This window comes from Oncorhynchus mykiss, chromosome 5, assembly GCF_013265735.2.
Source record: "Oncorhynchus mykiss isolate Arlee chromosome 5, USDA_OmykA_1.1, whole genome shotgun sequence".
Taxonomy (NCBI): domain Eukaryota; kingdom Metazoa; phylum Chordata; class Actinopteri; order Salmoniformes; family Salmonidae; genus Oncorhynchus; species Oncorhynchus mykiss.
The window spans coordinates 8260140-8280700 of record NC_048569.1 but is presented as its reverse complement, the minus strand read 5'-3'; the positions used below and the strand labels follow the sequence as shown (position 1 = coordinate 8280700).

The 20561-nt window shown below is 37.8% G+C and overlaps 1 protein-coding gene across 1 annotated transcript in view; it reads right to left on the bottom strand.

Moving 5' to 3' along the window:
• The window catches only part of slc27a6 (solute carrier family 27 member 6), a 39099-nt gene that overhangs the window by 8557 nt on the left and 9981 nt on the right, over window positions 1–20561 (bottom strand). The window contains exons 4-6 of the mRNA XM_021601559.2: window positions 19189–19313; window positions 13467–13661; window positions 5544–5634 (exon numbers count right to left, since the gene is read on the bottom strand). Coding sequence (XP_021457234.2) covers window positions 5544–5634; window positions 13467–13661; window positions 19189–19313 — 411 coding nt within the window. The remainder of the gene's footprint in view (window positions 1–5543; window positions 5635–13466; window positions 13662–19188; window positions 19314–20561) is intronic.

The window sequence follows — 20561 nt, the reverse complement described above, 5'->3', positions numbered from 1 at the left end:
GCATGGATGCCTATAGCACAGCATGGATGCCTATAGCACAGCATGGATGCCTATAGCACAGCATGAATGCCTATAGCACAGCATGGATGCCTATAGCACAGCATGAATGCCTATAGCACAGCATGAATGCCTATAGCACAGCATGGATGCCTATAGCACAGCATGGATGCCTATAGCACAGCATGAATGCCTATAGCACAGCATGGATGCCTATAGCACAGCATGGATGCCTATAGCACAGCATGGATGCCTATAGCACAGCATGGATGCCTATAGCACAGCATGGATGCCTATAGCACAGCATGGATGCCTATAGCACAGCATGGATGCCTATAGCACAGCATGGATGCCTATAGCACAGCATGAATGCCTATAGCACAGCATGGATGCCGCATGGATGCCTATAGCACAGCATGGATGCCTATAGCACAGCATGGATGCCTATAGCACAGCATGGATGCCTATAGCACAGCATGGATGCCTATAGCACAGCATGGATGCCTATAGCACAGCATGGATGCCTATAGCACAGCATGAATGCCTATAGCACAGCATGGATGCCTATAGCACAGCATGGATGCCTATAGCACAGCATGGATGCCTATAGCACAGCATGGATGCCTATAGCACAGCATGAATGCCTATAGCACAGCATGGATGCCTATAGCACAGCATGAATGCCTATAGCACAGCATGAATGCCTATAGCACAGCATGGATGCCTATAGCACAGCATGGATGCCTATAGCACAGCATGAATGCCTATAGCACAGCATGGATGCCTATAGCACAGCATGGATGCCTATAGCACAGCATGGATGCCTATAGCACAGCATGGATGCCTATAGCACAGCATGGATGCCTATAGCACAGCATGGATGCCTATAGCACAGCATGGATGCCTATAGCACAGCATGGATGCCTATAGCACAGCATGAATGCCTATAGCACAGCATGGATGCCGCATGGATGCCTATAGCACAGCATGGATGCCTATAGCACAGCATGGATGCCTATAGCACAGCATGGATGCCTATAGCACAGCATGGATGCCTATAGCACAGCATGGATGCCTATAGCACAGCATGAATGCCTATAGCACAGGAGAGTGCTTGAGAAGGAGGCCATTTGATATATTGACATATTTTTCCATATGGGTGTAATTATCAAAAGCACCAAAAAAAAGCAGCCATTAGCCAACCCAACGTCTCTCAATGCATGGTGGAAATATCGAATGGTTTTGTTACATTTTTGCTGCCCAGTCCAACAGAAAAGTCTGAACATACTGACAGGGTCCGTCAATCAATTACCTACTAAAAACAACATTTCTCCCGTCTCAATTCCATCCAATCTGTCACCACACCCCAACCATACTCTGGCGACAACAATGCCTTCACAAATGCGTTTCAAGTGTTTTGGTTACAAACAGGCCTGACGTGAACCAATGTTGTTATGTTTGTTTCTACAACAGCGGCAAACCAATTTCCCCATTATGGGATAATAAAATCTATGATTGTAAATTAGAGTACAATTCAGAATACAACTGTGAGCAACCAATAAAAACAGTACTACCACTACAACACCACCAACACCAACAACGTGTGCTACTACTACAACATAATAATAACAACACCAACAACAACAACGTGTGCTACTACTACAACATAATAATAATAATAATAATAATAAACAACACCAACAACGTGTACTACTACAACAACATAATAATAATAACAACAACAACACCAACAACGTGCACTACTACTACAACATAATAATAACACCAACAACAACGTGTACTACTACTACAACATAATAATAATAATAATAATAATAAACAACACCAACAACGTGTACTACTACTACAACATAATAATAACAACAACAACACCAACAACGTGCACTACTACTACAACATAATAATAATAACAACAACAACACCAACAACGTGCACTACTACTACAACATAATAATAACAACACCAACAACAACGTGTACTACTACTACAACATAATAACAATAACAACAACACCAACAACGTGTGCTACTACTACAACATAATAATAATAATAATAATAATAATAAACAACACCAACAACGAGCACTACTACTACAACATAATAATAAACAACACCAACAACGTGTACTACTACTACAACATAATAATAATAATAATAATAATAATAAACAACACCAACAACGTGTGCTACTACTACAACATAATAATAATAATAATAATAATAAACAACACCAACAACGTGTACTACTACTATAACATAATAACAATAACAACAACACCAACAACGTGTACTACTACTACAACATAATAACAATAACAACAACAACACCAACAACGTGTACTACTACTACAACATAATAATAATAACAACAACAACACCAACAACGTGCACTACTACTACAACATAATAATAACAACACCAACAACAACGTGTACTACTACTACAACATAATAACAATAACAACAACACCAACAACGTGTGCTACTACTACAACAACATAATAATAATAATAATAATAAACAACACCAACAACGTGCACTACTACTACAACATAATAATAATAACAACACCAACAACGTGTGCTACTACTACAACATAATAATAACAACACCAACAACAACGTGTACTACTACTACAACATAATAACAATAACAACAACACCAACAACGTGTACTACTACTACAACATAATAATAATAATAATAATAATAAACAACACCAACAACGTGTGCTACTACTACAACATAATAATAATAATAATAATAATAAACAACACCAACAACGTGCACTACTACTACAACATAATAATAATAATAATAATAAACAACACCAACAACGTGTGCTACTACTACAACATAATAATAATAATAATAATAATAAACAACACCAACAACGAGCACTACTACTACAACATAATAATAAACAACACCAACAACGAGCACTACTACTACAACATAATAATAAACAACACCAACAACGTGCACTACTACTACAACATAATAATAATAATAATAATAATAAACAACACCAACAACGAGCACTACTACTACAACATAATAATAAACAACACCAACAACGTGCACTACTACTACAACATAATAATAATAATAATAATAATAAACAACACCAACAACGAGCACTACTACTACAACATAATAATAATAATAATAATAATAATAATAAACAACACCAACAACGTGTGCTACTACTACAACATAATAACAATAACAACAACACCAACAACGTGTGCTACTACTACAACATAATAATAACAACACCAACAACAACGTGTACTACTACTACAACATAATAACAATAACAACAACACCAACAACGTGTGCTACTACTACAACATAATAATAACAACACCAACAACAACGTGTACTACTACTACAACATAATAACAATAACAACAACACCAACAACGTGTGCTACTACTACAACAACATAATAATAATAATAATAATAAACAACACCAACAACGTGTACTACTACAACAACATAATAATAATAACAACACCAACAACGTGTGCTACTACTACAACATAATAATAATAATAATAATAATAAACAACACCAACAACGAGCACTACTACTACAACATAATAATAATAATAATAATAATAAACAACACCAACAACGTGTGCTACTACTACAACATAATAATAATAATAATAATAATAAACAACACCAACAACGTGTACTACTACTACAACATAATAATAATAACAACAACAACGTGTACTACTACTACAACATAATAATAATAATAATAAACAACACCAACAACGTGCACTACTACTACAACATAATAATAACAACACCAACAACAACGTGTACTACTACTACAACATAATAATAATAATAATAAACAACACCAACAACGTGCACTACTACTACAACATAATAATAACAACACCAACAACAACGTGTACTACTACTACAACATAATAATAATAATAATAAACAACACCAACAACGTGCACTACTACTACAACATAATAATAAACAACACCAACAACGAGCACTACTACTACAACATAATAATAATAATAATAATAATAATAAACAACACCAACAACGAGCACTACTACTACAACATAATAATAACAACACCAACAACAACGTGCACTACTACTACAACATAATAATAATAATAATAAACAACACCAACAACGAGCACTACTACTACAACATAATAATAATAATAATAATAATAAACAACACCAACAACGAGCACTACTACTACAACATAATAATAATAATAATAATAATAAACAACACCAACAACGAGCACTACTACTACAACATAATAATAAACAACACCAACAACGTGCACTACTACTACAACATAATAATAAACAACACCAACAACGAGCACTACTACTACAACATAATAATAATAATAATAATAATAATAAACAACACCAACAACGAGCACTACTACTACAACATAATAATAAACAACACCAACAACGTGTACTACTACTACAACATAATAATAATAATAATAAACAACACCAACAACGAGCACTACTACTACAACATAATAATAACAACACCAACAACAACGTGTACTACTACTACAACATAATAATAATAATAATAAACAACACCAACAACGTGCACTACTACTACAACATAATAATAACAACACCAACATGTACTACTACTACAACATAATAATAACAACAACGTGTACTACTACTACAACATAATAATAACAACAACGTGTACTACTACTACAACATAATAATAATAAACAACACCAACAACGTATACTACTACTACAACATAATAATAACAACACCAACATGTACTACTACTACAACATAATAATAACAACAACGTATACTACTACTACTACAACATAATAATAACAACACCAACATGTACTACTACTACAACATAATAATAACAACAACGTGTACTACTACTACAACATAATAATAATAAACAACACCAACAACGTATACTACTACTACAACATAATAATAACACCAACAACAACGTGTACTACTACTACAACATAATAATAATAACAACAATGTGTACTACTACTAAAACATAATAATAACAGCAACAACAACACCAACGTGTACTACTACTATAACATAATAACAACACCAACAACAACGTGTACTACTACTACTACAACATAATAACAATAGCAACAACAACGTGTACTACTACTACAACATAATAACAATAGCAACAACAACAACAACGTGTACTACTACTACAACATAATAACAACAACAACAGCAACACCAACGTGTACTACTACTATAACATAATAACAACACCAACACCAACAACAACGTGTACTACTACTACAACATAATAACAATAACAACACCAACAACAACGTGTACTACTACTACAACATAATAACAATAGCAACAACAACGTGTACTACTACTACAACATAATAACAACAGCAACAACAACGTGTACTACTACTACAACATAATAACAACAGCAACAACAACAACGTGTACTACTACTACTATTTGAGTTATTACCCTTGTTAACGTGTTGACAGAAGCCCTGGCTGTTCCTGACCGGCTCATCTCGTACCATGTCATACCTTACTAGGTCATACTTGAAGAGGAGCTGCAAGAAAGGAAAAGAAAAAAAACATACAAAGGACTACATTATAATTCATTTGAGTTGTGGGCAATAGGGCATTAGTAAGATATATATCTGTATTTAAGCCATTAAGCAAAGGGTCTCTGGTCACATGACATCATGCACTCAACCTATTAGGGTTTGTTCTAATCAGGTTATTTTCCCAATCATTTCGTTCTGAACAGTACCATTGAAGTAAGGATTTCTATCGTCCCTTTCTGTAATTTTTTTTAAACCTATGAAATCAACATTAAAATTACTTAACCGATGGATAGAGCCGCTTGCTACGGAGTGGGCAAGCTATGAACCTGCATCGGACAGACTAGTGTAGGGTGCGAGATGCGACAAATTTTGCGGGTGAGGAGAGCGCTGGGCATCTCGTTGTTATGACATGTGTTATCTGAATTAGACCCACAGAAATATACCTACGGAGGAATGGCTCTATGAAGATGTTTGATCTTCAGAGACTTGGCTTACCTAGCGTTGGACCAGAGCTACCTAACGTTGGACCAGACCAGAGCTACCTAACGTTGGACCAGACCAGAGCTACCTAACGTTGGACCAGAGCTACCTAACGTTGGACCAGAGCTACCTAACGTTGGACCAGACCAGAGCTACCTAACGTTGGACCAGAGCTAGCCCTTGACCATGACTCAGTTCCATTACATTACACATAATGTCACCTAGAGTTTGAGTGCAGGACCAGAGTTAGCTAACTAGCTAGCTAACTAACAAGCTTGTGTGTGCAGAGCGACACCAGAACTCAAATTAAAACACGTCTTACCTTTTTGTAATGAATAAATCCAATGTGATACGTGATAACTACAGTTTCCTTACCTAGCATTGAAAAAGTGAATTCATTGTTCTCTAAAAATCTCTGAATCAGGCCTGTAACATTAGTAGCTACAGTAGACTATGCATGGGAAGGGGCAGGGGAAGGTAGCGCACACACACACACACACACACACACACACACACACACACACACGTCCAACTGCCAGGTAGGTAGTCACTGGAATACGTTTGAGTGACAGTGAGGGCTTTACATAAACGCTTTGTTGCAGACTGGAGGGAAAAAAATGCCCTGGAATGTCCCCCAGCCAACTTGACACAACTGTGGGAGGGCATTGGAGTCAACGTGGGCCAGCATCCCTGTGGAACGCTTTCGACACCTTGTAGAGTCCCATGTCCCGATGAATTGAGGCTGTTCTGAGGGCATAAAGGGGTACAACTTAATATTAGGAAGGTGTTCTTAATGTTTTGTACACTCAGTGTATATACACAGGGTTTGTCTTCATATGAGATTTACAATACTAATAATTGCCAAGTAAATACTATATTGTCTTCTGGTTAGAATGCAAATCAGAATAATATGATGAAATATGATAACATGAAATATGATAACATACTGAATGCAAGATAACCAAAGGACCAGGGCAGTAACAATATCTTGTATAGTTCTAAATGGAGGTATATCAAATTCACTTCAACATCCACAAATCAATCCCGACAGATGCCAAATGACCCTGCAACAGAATTATTGATACTACAGCATTCACAAGCTGTTTGATAAAAATCACAATGTGTGTAAATCACAATCTTGTTTTGTAAACTTAAAAAGGTTTTGTATGTTGGTTTCTGGGTCAAGAGGCTTGAGTAGTGAGACCAGCCTAAGAATAGTTCATTTAAGATTAAGGTAAGATTAATCCTAAGTACTCTTACCCCACTCTACTAGTGCTTATAATGACAGATGTACAGAGTATATATATATATATATATATATAATGAGATGTACAGAGTATATATATATACATATATAAATAAATAAATGACAGATGTACAGTATATATATATATATATATAATGAGATGTACAGTGTATATATATATATATATATAATGAGATGTACAGAGTATATATATATATATATAATGAGATGTACAGAGTATATATATATATATATAATGAGATGTACAGAGTATATATATATATATATAAATAAATAAATAAATAAATAAATAACAGATGTACAGAGTGTATATGTGTATATATATATATATATATATAATGAGATGTACAGAGTGTATATGTGTATATATATATATATAAATAAATAAATAATGAGATGTACAGAGTATATATAAATAATGAGATGTACAGAGTATATATGATGTACAGTGTATATATATATATATAATGACAGATGTACAGTGTATATATATATATAATGACAGATGTACAGAGTGTGTGTGTGTGTATATATATATATAATGACAGGTACAGAGTGTGTGTGTGTGTATATATATATATATATAATGACAGGTACAGAGTGTGTGTGTGTGTATATATATATATATAATGACAGGTACAGAGTGTGTGTGTGTGTATATATATATATATAATGACAGGTACAGAGTGTGTGTGTGTGTGTGTGTGTGTGTGTGTGTGTGTGTGTGTGTGTATGTATGTATGTATGTATGTATGTATGTATGTATGTATGTATGTATGTATGTATGTATGTATGTATGTATGTATGTATGTATGTATGTATGTATGTATGTATGTATGTATGTATGTATGTATGTATGTATGTATGTATGTATGTATGTATGTATGTATGTATGTATGTATGTATGTATGTATGTATGTATGTATGTATGTATGTATATATATATATATATATATATATATATATATATATATATATATACACATAGTACATACTCTGTACATCATTTTGTGTTGGCATACAGCCCTTACTATGTCAATGTGCAGGAGGGTACTTCAGCTGCCATGTTGTTTAAATCAGAGTACTTCAGAAAGTATGTTCCCGATTCTGGTGGCGTAGTCGGCTGAGCATTGGCCTACTAAGCATAGGATTGTCGGTTCAATCCTTGCTCTGGCCACCAACCCCCTCCTGACTTTTCAAAAATAATTAGGTTCCACCGCCACACACAAGAAGTTACACAAACTGAACATGCGACATAAATATTCCAATTGAAAGAGCAAAAAACTCTGTAGGAGACTAGGAGTAGCTAGTACAGTAGCTATACAGTACTGCTCAATTCAACTTGCATTGAATCTAAATGCGTATAGGAGATTCCTTTCTCGTCTCTGCAACATGACATTCAAACTCCAGCACTCTGCACCATTGATCTCCTCTCCCTATAGGTTTTCTTTGTCACCTCAAATGCCCCCTGAGATGTAACAGTGATTACAATGCCTACCTAATGCAGCATTACTTAACCTATTCTTTATCAAGCTGGCTAGTCTTAGCAGTCTAAGAGGTGAAGTCAGGTAGCCATGTTCTTTTTTTATTAAAGTACATCAAAAAAAAATGATATGTAACTTTTTGTGGGACCCAACCAAATTCACGTAGAATCTGAATTATAGATATGTCATTCTCATTGAAAGCAAGTCTAAGAAGAGGTAGATCTGTTCTATTTCTATGCTTCCCGTTCATAAGTTTTGTTTTTGCGTCTTTTACTTTGGGTTTTGTACACCAGCTTCAAAACGGCGAAAGAAAATACAATATTTGTGGTTATTGAAAATATATTTCACAGCGGTTTAGATGGTACAATGATTCCCTACACAATGATTGCTCGTTTCGTCACATAAACTGGAATTAGGCGAATTTTTGAAACCAGGAAATGGTGTAGCGATTTCTGTACCTTTAAGTCCTTGTCTACCCAGAGATCTGCGTTATGAGGACTTCAGTGGACTCAATGACCAGTAAAGATGGGCAGTGCTAGTTAATCTATGTTATGTGTCGTAACCATTGTTATGTGATGCTTAACGGTTTAAAACAGTGGTTCATAAGTCTATTCCTTGAGGGCATGCAGTGTCTCTTGTTTTCATGCTTTCGAATAAATCAAGTTGCAGAAAGGCTTGAGAATCAATTTACTTGGTTTGGTTGGAAATAATTGAATTATTTTGCAGACAGTGAAATAACAATGCCCTCAAATACCAGAATGGTCCATCCTTCCTACTTTGAAGGAACCCCTGATCCTCAGCTAAACTACATTGATTGTATTAATTAAATGCAGTTCAATTCAATCATGTCTTCAGTGATTACCTTGAAGGAAGGAAGGAAGGAAGGCTTTTCTATTTGTATTTGAACTGAGCCCATGTTTCAGACAATACCGACTCCGCTCTCTCTCTCTACAGTGTGGAGGGGAGAGAGCATTAAGGGCGCTTAGGGAGAAGTCAGGCATGTTTTAAACTAATATGGCTCACCTCAGAGTAAACCCAGTAATCTTTGATCCTTGTTGGATGAGTGCCAGAAGCACAGCACACATTGACACAGATAGTGTGACTGTTGCGTGTCTGACACAGATACAGACAACAGACCAAAGATACACACACCACACACAAAAAAGTGCCTTCTGGAAGTATTCAGACCCCTTGATTTCTTTCACATTTTATCTTATTCTAAAATTAAGGAAGAAATCCTCAGCAATCTACCGTACTCACAATACCCCATAATGACAAAGTGAAAACAGGTTTAGACATTTTTGCAAATGTATTAAAAATAAAATCTTTGCTAAGAGACTTGACATTGAGCTCAGGTGGATCCGGTTTCCATTGATCATCTTTGAGATGTTTCTACATCTTGATTGGAGTCCACCTGTGGTAAATTCAATTGACTGGACATGATTTAGAAAAGGCACACACCTGTCTGTATAAGGTCCCACAGTGGACAGTGCATGTCGGGGCAAAAACCAAGCCATGAGGTCGAAGGAATTGTCCGTAGAGCTCTGAGACAGGATTGTGTCGAGGCACAGATCTGGGGAAGGGTACCAAAACATTTCTGCATCAATGAAGGTCCCCAAGAGCACAGTGGCCTCCATTCTTAAATGAAAGAAGTTTGGAACCACCAAGACTCTTCCTAGAGCTGGCCAACCAGCCAAACTGAGCAAATGGGGGATAAGGGCCTTGGTCAGGGAGGTGACCAAGAACCCGATGGTCAGTCTGACAGAGCTCTAGAGTTCCTCTGTGGAGATGGGAGAACCTTCCAGAAGGACAACCATCTCCACAGCACTCTACCAATCAGGCCTTTATGGTAGACTGGCGAGATGGAAGCCCCTCCTTTGTAAAAGGTACATAACAGCCAGCTCAGAGTTACCCGAAAGGCACCAAAAGGACTCTGACCATGAGAAAATATTCTCTGGTCTGATGAAACCAAGCTTGAACCCTTTGGCCTGAATGCCAAGCATCAAGGCTGGAGGAAACCTGTCACCATCCCCACTGTGAAGCATGGTGGTGGTAGCATCATGCTGTGGGGATGTTTTTCAGTGGCAGGGACTGGGAGACCAGTCAGGATCGAGGCAAAGAAGATTGGAGCAAAGTACAGAGATCCATGTTGAAAACCTCCTCCAGAGCGCTCAGGAACTCAGACTGGGGTGAAAGTTCACCTCCCAACAGGACAATGACCCTAAGCACACAGCCACTCAACGCATGAGTGGCTTCGGGACAAGTCTCTGAATGTCCTTGAGTTGCCAGGCCAGAGCCCAGGCTTGAACCCAATAAAAACATATCTGGAGAGACCTGAAAATATCTGGGCAGCAACACTCCCCATCCAACCTGACAGAGCTTGAGAGGATCTGCAGAGAAGAATGGGAGAAACTCCCCAAATTCAAATGTGCCAAGCTTGTAGCGTCACACCCAAGAAGACTTGAGGCTGTAATTGCTGCCAAAGGTACTTCAAGACACAATACTTATTTACGTCATTGATTTTTTTTAAATATCTTAATACATTAGCAAAAATATCTAAAAACGAGTTTTTGCTTTGTCATTATACGGTATTGTGATGTCATTAGGGGGTATTGTGATGTCATTATGGGGTATTGTGTGTAGATTGATGAGTAAAAAAACAATTTCATCCATTTTAGAATAAGGCTGTAATGTAAAAAAGTCAAGGGGTCTGAATACTTTCTGCACACACACACACACTTTTCATTATAGCCCTGGACAAACACCTCAGTCACCTCATTGAGGGCCTGATTACTGAACAATTAGATTTTTTAAAATGTTTTATATTTAACCTTTATTTAACTAGGCAAGTCAGTTAAGAACAAATTCATATTTTATAATGACGGCCTACCCCGGCCAAACCCTAACCTGGACAACGCTGGGCCAATTGTGCACCTCCCTATGGGACTCTCGATCACGGCCGGTTGTGATACAGCCTGGAATCGAACCAGGGTCTGTAGGGACACCTCTAGCACAGATGCAAGACTTGAGTTGGGAAACACTGCCCTACATAAGGTGTGCTGTTGGGGTTACTGGAGGACTGGGAAACACAGCCCTACCCTACATAATGTGTACTGTAGGGGTTACTGGAGGACTGGAGTTGGGAAACACTGCCCTACATAATGTGTACTGTTGGGGTTACTGGAGTTGGGAAAGACTGCCCTACATAATGTGTACTGTTGGGGTTACTGGAGGACTGGGAAACACTGCCCTACATAATGTGTACTGTTGGGGTTACTGGAGGACTGGAGTTGGGAAACACTGCCCTACATAATGTGTACTGTTGGGGTTACTGGAGGACTGGGAAACACTGCCCTACATAATGTGTACTGTTGGGGTTACTGGAGGACTGGAGTTGGGAAACACTGCCCTGCATAATGTGTACTGTTGGGGTTACTGGAGGACTGGAGTTGGGAAACACTGCCCTGCATAATGTGTACTGTTGGGGCTACTGGAGGACTGGGAAACACTGCCCTACATAATGTGTACTGTTGGGGTTACTGGAGGACTGGGAAACACTGCCCTACATAATGTGTACTGTTGGGCTTACTGGAGTTGGGAAAACCTGATTTAGGACACAGCCCATCATTGAAATTGCTAAGGGGACAAATTAACTTTTAAAAATCACTTTCGAATTTAGAGACTACTCTAATATTCTGGATCCAATGTTCAGTCAAGGCCAGTAATAATTACAATTAAATATATAATAATATATATAATATATAATATAATAATAACTTTCTTTATTAATGTTATATGATCTCTCTGTGTCTGAGTAAGTGAGTTCCTACTAGGATGAATTCCATTGCATTCAATGCCCTCGTTCGGGCCAGGTTTCAGTTAGTGTGAAACCTTGAATCCAGCGGCAGTCTGTTTGTCCTATCATGTCAACTCGTCACTCATTGTCGTGCCAAATGTCTGGCTTCACAATAAGCAATGGAGTTTGGAAGAGCACAAACATATCTGGGACCATGCTATCGCAAATCAGCAGGTTGGGCTTATCTTTCAAATTGTAACCAAAATCAGAAATGACAATTTACGATGCACAAGACAACAGTAGACACACACAGACAGATACTCTGTCAGGATATCAAGGGGGTTGCCATGTTGGGCTTGATAACTTACACTGCAGGCCACATTAACAAAAGCCACAATTGGTTTTCCATATGACCCCATTGGGTTGCCAAGTTGGGTATATTAACATAAACGTGAGACATTGGCTGGTAAAAAACAGACTAAGGGCTGGTTTCCCAGACACAGATGAAGCCTAGTCCAGAACTAAATGAGATTTTCCATCGTAAGAGTTTTTTCCCTCCAGGACTAGCCTTAGTACGTGTCTGGGGAAACATGGGGGCCGATGTTGGGCATGATACAATCAGTGTTTCCCCTAAGATCTTTTTCAACAGCAGTGGTGCGCTGCTGCAAAAAGCATAAAGGGGAAACACTGATCAAATACATAGTTTGTCCAGAATTACATTTGTTCCAACGTAAGACAGCTTTAAAATTTCCATACAATGGGTTGCCAGGTTGGCGAAATGTTTTATATATTTTTTGTAACCTATCACCTTGTAGAAGAAGTTGGAACGGCCCACAGCGCCGATCTTGCCGATGTGGTTCATGAAACACAGGTTGCCCTCTGTGGAGCCGTAGAGCTCGCACATTCGGATCTCGCCGAAACGTCGGTGGAACTCCCGCCACACGTCCTGCCGGAGCCCGTTTCCCACACCCATGTGCACCTTGTGCTTCTTCTCCCCCTCGGCCTGATGGGAAATGGAGTCAACAGCATGTTAGATACAAGCAGAGCACTCCTCCATTTAAAACTGACAAGTGTAAATAATATAGCATGGTTGACAATAATATACAGTATATGGCTCAGTTGTTAGAGAATGGTGCTTATTCGATTCCCACAGAGGACCAGTTTGAAAAAGTATGAAAAATGTATGCACACACTACTGTAAGGATAAGACCATCTGCTAAATGACTGAAATAATATATATATATATATATATATATATATATATATATATATATATATATATATATATATATATATATATATATATATATATATATATATATATATATATCAAATGTTTTTGGTCACATACACGTGTTTAGCAGATGTTATTGCGGGTGTAGCAAAATGCTTGTGTTTCTAGCTCCGACAGTACAGTAATATATAACAAGTAATATCTAACAATTTCACAACACATATCCAATACACAAATATCTAAGTAATGTCATTAAGACTATCCACATATGGACAAGCCATTCAAAGCAGCAAAAACTGAGTAGGATAGTATAGAATATAGAATATAAAGTTGACGTCGAAAGTTTAAATACACCTTAGCCAAATACATTTAAACTCAGTTGTTCACAATTCCTGACATTTAATCCTAGTAAAAATTCCCTGTCTTAGGTCAGTTAGTATCACCACTTTATTTTAAGAATGTGAAATGTCAGAATAATAGTAGAGAGAACGATTTATTTCAGCTTTTATTTCTTTCATCACATTCCCAGTGGGGTCAGAAGTTTACATACACTCAATTAGTATTTGGTAGCATTGCCTTTAAATGGTTTAGCCTTCCACAAGCTTCCCACAATAAGTTGGGTGAATTTTGTGCCATTCCTCCTGACAGAGCTGGTGTAACCGAGTCAGGTTTGTAGCCCTCCTTGCTAGCACACGCTTTTTCAGTTCTGCCCATAAATCTTCTATGGGATTGAGGTCAGGGCTTTGTGATGGCCACTCCAATACTTTGACTTTGTTGTTCTGGGATTGATTTGCACTTTTCACACCAAAGTAAGTTAATCTCTAGGAGACAGCGGAATGATGGCTGTGTGGTCTCATGGTGTTTATACTTGCGTACTATTGTTTGTACAGATGAACGTGGTACCTTCAGGCTTTTGGGAATTGCTCCCAAGGACAAAGCAGACTTGGAGGTCTACAATTTTGTTTGAGGTCTTAGCTGATTTCTTTTGATTTTCCCATGATGTCAAGCAAAGAGCCACTAGGTTTTAAGATAGGCCTTGAAATACATCCACAGGTACACCTCCTATTGACTCAAATGAAGTCAATTAGCCTTTCAGAAGCTTCTAAAGCCATGACATCATTTTATGGGATTCTCCAAGCTATTTAAAGTCAACTTAATGTATGTAAACTTCTGACCCACTGGAATTGTGATACAGTGAACTATAAGTGGAATAATCTGTCTGTAAACAATTGTTGGAAAAATTACTTGTGTCATGCACCAAGTAGATGTCCTAACCGACTTGCCAAAACTATAGTTTGTTAACAATACATTTGTGGAGTGGTTGAAAAACAAGTTTTAATGACTCCAACCTAAGTGTATGTAAACTTCCTACTTCAACTGTATGAAATGGGTAGTGCAAGTTATGCAAATGTTATTAAAGTGATTTCAAGTCTATGGATTCCAATCTAAGCCTTTTTGTAGAAATTGCCTGTGAATATGACGAATAATTGGTAATAACGTTACAAAATGCTTTAGGAATATTCTCAATACTTGAAGTCATCAATGTGGGTTTTTATTTAGCCGTGGTCTGTATTCCTTATACTGGCTCAGTTTTTAATTGTTTCCAGTCTCCTCTGGGAAAAATATTGTTTTAAACAAGGAAGTCTGAGATTAACTGAGGTTAAATAAATGAAATAATACTGTGGAAACAAGTATTTCAATCAAGGAGGTCAGTTTTGGTGGGAAGAGAGCATGACTGAAATGGTTGAAAAAGACCAATGGCTCTGCGGTGAAGATTCCCCTATGTACAGATTATTATTATTTACCTTTATTTAACTAGGCAAGTCAGTTAATTAAGAACAAATTCTTATTTACAATGATGGGCTACCTTCTAGGCAGATTTGCTAAGAAAAAGCCATATCTCAGACTGGCCAATAAAAATAAAAGATTAATATGGGCAAAAGAACACAGACACTGGACAGAGGAACTTTTCCTAGAAGGCCAACATCCTGGAGTTGCCTTGTCGCGTTTTGCGGGTACTATTTAATGAAGCTGCCAGTTGAGGTATATGTTTCTCAAACTAGACACTAATGTACTTGTCCTCTTGCTCAGTTGTGCACCCGGGCCTCCCACTCCTCTTTCTATTCTGGTTAGAGACGGAGTAGTACACAGCATTGTACGAGATGTTCAGTTTCTTGGAAATTTCTTGCATGGAATTGCCTTAATTTCTCAGAACAAGAATAGACTGACGAGTTTCAGAAGAAAGGTCTTTGTTTCTGACCATTTTGAGCCTGTAATTGAACCCACAAATGCTGATGCTCCAGATACTCAACTAGTCTAAATAAGGTCAGTTGTATTGCTTATTTAATCAGCACAATAGTTTTCAGCTGTGCTAACATAATTGCAAAAGGGTTTGTAATGATCAATTATCCTTTTAAAATGATAAACTTAGATTAAGTAAAACACAACGTGCCATTGGAACACAGGAGTGATGGTTGCTGATAATGGGCCTCTACACCTATGTAGATATTTCATTTTTAAAAAATCTGCCGTTTCCAGCTACAATAGTCATTCACAACATTAACAATGTCTACACTGCATTTCTGCTCAATTTGATGTTGTTTTAATAGACAAAAAAAAAAGATTTTCTTTCAAAAACAAGGACATTTCTAAGTGACCCCAAACCTTTGAACGGTAGTGTATGTATGTACATTCTGAAGCTGGCTTTGTCAGTGCTTTTCTAGAAGAGACATCCCCCCCCCCCCCCCCCCCCCACGTCTGAGACATCCGCCCCATGTTTGCTCATCCACTCACACATTCTGTTTTGCAATAATTGCCGCCAGACTGGAGAAGCAGAAGGACAGATTGAATAATATCATACTCGTCCATTCATGTGTTTTTGGACCCCTTACAATGGCAAAATAATGACGCCTGCTCTTAGCCCTGCCGTTCCACGCTCGAGCGCCGCCTTGTGTGCTTTTTTGGTTTGTAGTTAATTTTCCTCTGTGCTGTTGTGAAATTGTAGTGAGCTCTTTAGGTCACTATGGCCTCAAGAACTGTGTGTACAGTATATACGGCCTGTGTGTATGCATCAAGAGCACTTGTAATGAATGTTTGTGTGTGTGTGGATGCTTGCCTTGTGTGACAGTGTGTGCGCGCGTACTGAATGTGTCAACTTTTGTCCATCTGTGGGGAGGCCTGTGCCACTGCCAGCCTTCCACCCACGTGCATTAGGATGACCGAGAGAGGGAGAGAGAGAGAGAGAAAGGGGGGACAAAGAGTTCTTTGAGCTCTGTACTCTTGTTCGGCCCGGTCAGCCAGGGTGGAACTATTCTGACCTGATAGGGAGGAGAGGGGAAACAGATACAGATTTGGAACACGGACAACCTAACAAAAAGGCCCTGTTGTCCTACAGCCTTGAAAATGCAACACAAATCGCTTACAATGTTTTCTGATCACTACTTTGTTCAGGGAGTAGCTGTGACCATATAATAACCATATCTCTGTCGGCTTGTGATGCTAGTGCAGTGGGAGCTCAGGCTGGCTTATGAAAAGTTGGGGGGGGGGGGGGGGGGGGGGGGGGGGGGTTTGTGGTGATGGGAATTTTCTCAGGAACAAATGAGAATTTCATAAAGACCAAATTATGATTAAGTCATTTGATGATACAATCAGTGGACTTGTTAGCCAGATGCCTTCAGAAAATATTCACACCCCTTGACTTTCACATTTTGTTGTGTTACAGCCTGAATTTAAAATAGATTAAATTGAGCATTTGTGTCACTGGCCAACACACAATACCCCATAATGTCAGAAGAGAATTATGGTTGGAAATTTTTTTTACAAATGAATTGTTATGGCAAGCCTGAATGTGTTCAGGAGTAAAACATTTCAACAAGTTACATAATAACATGGAATCACTATGTGCAATGATAGTGTTTAACATGATTTCTGAATGACTACCTCATCTCTGTAACCCACACACACAGTCAAGCAGTGAATTTCAAACAGACTCAACCACAAAGACCAGGGTGGTTTTCCAATGTCTCTCAAAGAAGTGCACCTATTGATAGATGGGTAAAAAAAAAAAAAAAAGCAGACATTGAATATCCCTTTGAGCATGGTGAAGTTATTAATTACACGTTGGCTGGTGTATCAATACACCCAGTCACTACAAAGATACAGGCATCCTTCCTAACTCAGTTGCCGGAGAGGAAGGAAACCACTCAGGGATTTCACCATGAGGCCAATTGTGACTTTCAAAAAGTTTCAGAGTTTAATGGCTGTGATAGGAGAAAACTGAGGATGGATCAACATTGTAGTTACTTCACAATACTAACCTAAATGACAGATTAGAAAGGAGGCCGGTAAACAGTACAAATATTCCAAAACACACATCCTGTTTGCAATAAGATAAAGTAAAACTTTTTTTTTTTTAAACGTGGCAAAGAAATTAATTAGTTCCGAATACAAAGCGTTATGTATGGGGCAAATCCAAGCATGGTGGTGACTGCATCATGTTATGGATATGCTTGTCATCGGCAAGGCCTGGAGAGTTTTTTTTGTGACAAAAATACATGGAATTAGAGCTAAGCACAGGCAAAGTCCTGGAGGAAAACCTGGTAGTCTGTTTTCCCACAGACACTGGGAGACAAATTCACCTTCCAGTAGGACAAAAATCAAAAAACACGAGGCCAAATACACACTGGAGTTGCTTACCAAGTTGCTTATTTTATACGTTGCTTAAAATAGTCTTGAAAATCTATGGTAGGACTAGAAAATGGCTGTCTCTAGCAATGATCAACAACCAACTTGACAGAGCTTGAAGAATTTTTGTGCAAATTGTTGTGCAAATACTGTACAATCCAGGTGTCCAAAGCTCTTACTGGACTTAACTATGAAAGACTCACAGCTGTAAATCGCTGGGTGATTCTAACATGTATTGACTCAGGGGTGTGAATACTTATGTAAATTATATATTTACGTAGTTTATTTTCACTACATTTGCAAAAAATTTCTTAAAAACATGTTGTTTTCAATTTGTCAATATGGGGTATTGTGTAGATGGTTGAGATTATTTTTTTTAAATCAATTTTTTAATTCAGGCTGTAACTCAACAAAAATGTGGAAAAAGTCAAGGGGTGCGAATACATTCCTGAAGGGACTTACTTAGTAAAGATAGAACAAAGATGACAGGTGAAAGAGGTTAAAGAGGGACATTGAAGTAAAGGTTGTACACCTCTGAAAGTAAAATAAACACGTGAAGACTGTACTGAGCAAAAGGGGCGAAGCATGTCAAAAAAAAATGAATAGTTATTACCTTAGGCTGGTTGCACAGATATCGACAGAGCTCGCCGATATACTGGAAGATGGTCACGTCGTATTTTCTACAGTCATTCCAGAACTGTGAGGCTGAGAACTTCTTCTTCAAGACACAGGTAGCGCCTGGGGGAGAGAAAAACAACACATTTAAAATCAGAGAAATATATATATATTTTTAAATGTCAGAGAAAGCTCTCATGATCCATATATGTGCGGAGTGAATATGGGATGGAGGGAGAAAGAATAGAGATGGAAACTCACTCAGCTGACTATTCCCTAGTAGGAACATGTTGCTGATTTAGATGTACTATATATACACACAAGAAGAAGTAGTTAAGTTGCCTCAAATACAGATAAATCCTTAGGATGTATTACATCGTATTGCTTATAAGCTGTTAATAAATGCTTGACAAATACTTGATAAACGCCTTATAAACACTTTATACAGAGACATTAAGTTCAACGCGATAATTGCACAGTTGCCCAAACCACTGCCATTGTTTTTTGTTGTTGCTAGCAGTGCCTACAGTTAACTGAAGTTTGTAGTGGCTGTTTAAAGTAAATCGAAGTATGGATTAGAGTTTTGATTGGCCCAGAGACTACTTAAAAAAAATGTATAAAGAGAGAGTCGACTGACGTGCGTCGCCTATTTCATAACATGGGGCTTGTAAAAGCTGTGTTTTTCCACACGAGAGGATCCAGACAAGGAGCCAGGCCCTGCCAATCAGAATGAGTTTTTTTTTTTTTTTTTACCCACAAAAGGGCTTTATTACAGACAGAAATACTTATTGATATGCCACACCCATTAGATGGATGGATTATCTTGGCAAAGGAGAAATGCTCACTAACAGGGATGTAAACACATTTGACCACAACATTTGAGAGAAATAAGCTTTTTTGTGGGACATTTCTGGGATCTTTTATTTCAGCTCGTGAAACATTGGACCAACACTTTACATGTTGCATTTATATCTTTTTTTTCACGTAATATTGTCAAACACTCCAGCCACCCAGGTCATAACCTGTTCTCTCTGCTGCCGCATTGCAAGTGGTACCGATGCACCAAGTCTGGAACCAATTGGAACCTGGACAGCTTCTACCCCCTAAGTCATAAAAAAATAAATAACTAAATAACATGGACTCTTTTTTGCACTAATGTTTTTGACTCATCACATATGCTGCTGCTACTGTTTATTATCTACCCTGTTGCCTAGTCACTTTATTTCTAGTTATATGTACTTATCTACCTCAATTACCTCATACATTGACTCAGTATTGGTACCCCGTGTATATAGCCATGTTATCATTAGTCATTGTTAATTTATTATTACTTTTCGATTTTTTTCTCTATTTGTTGGGAAGGGCCCATAA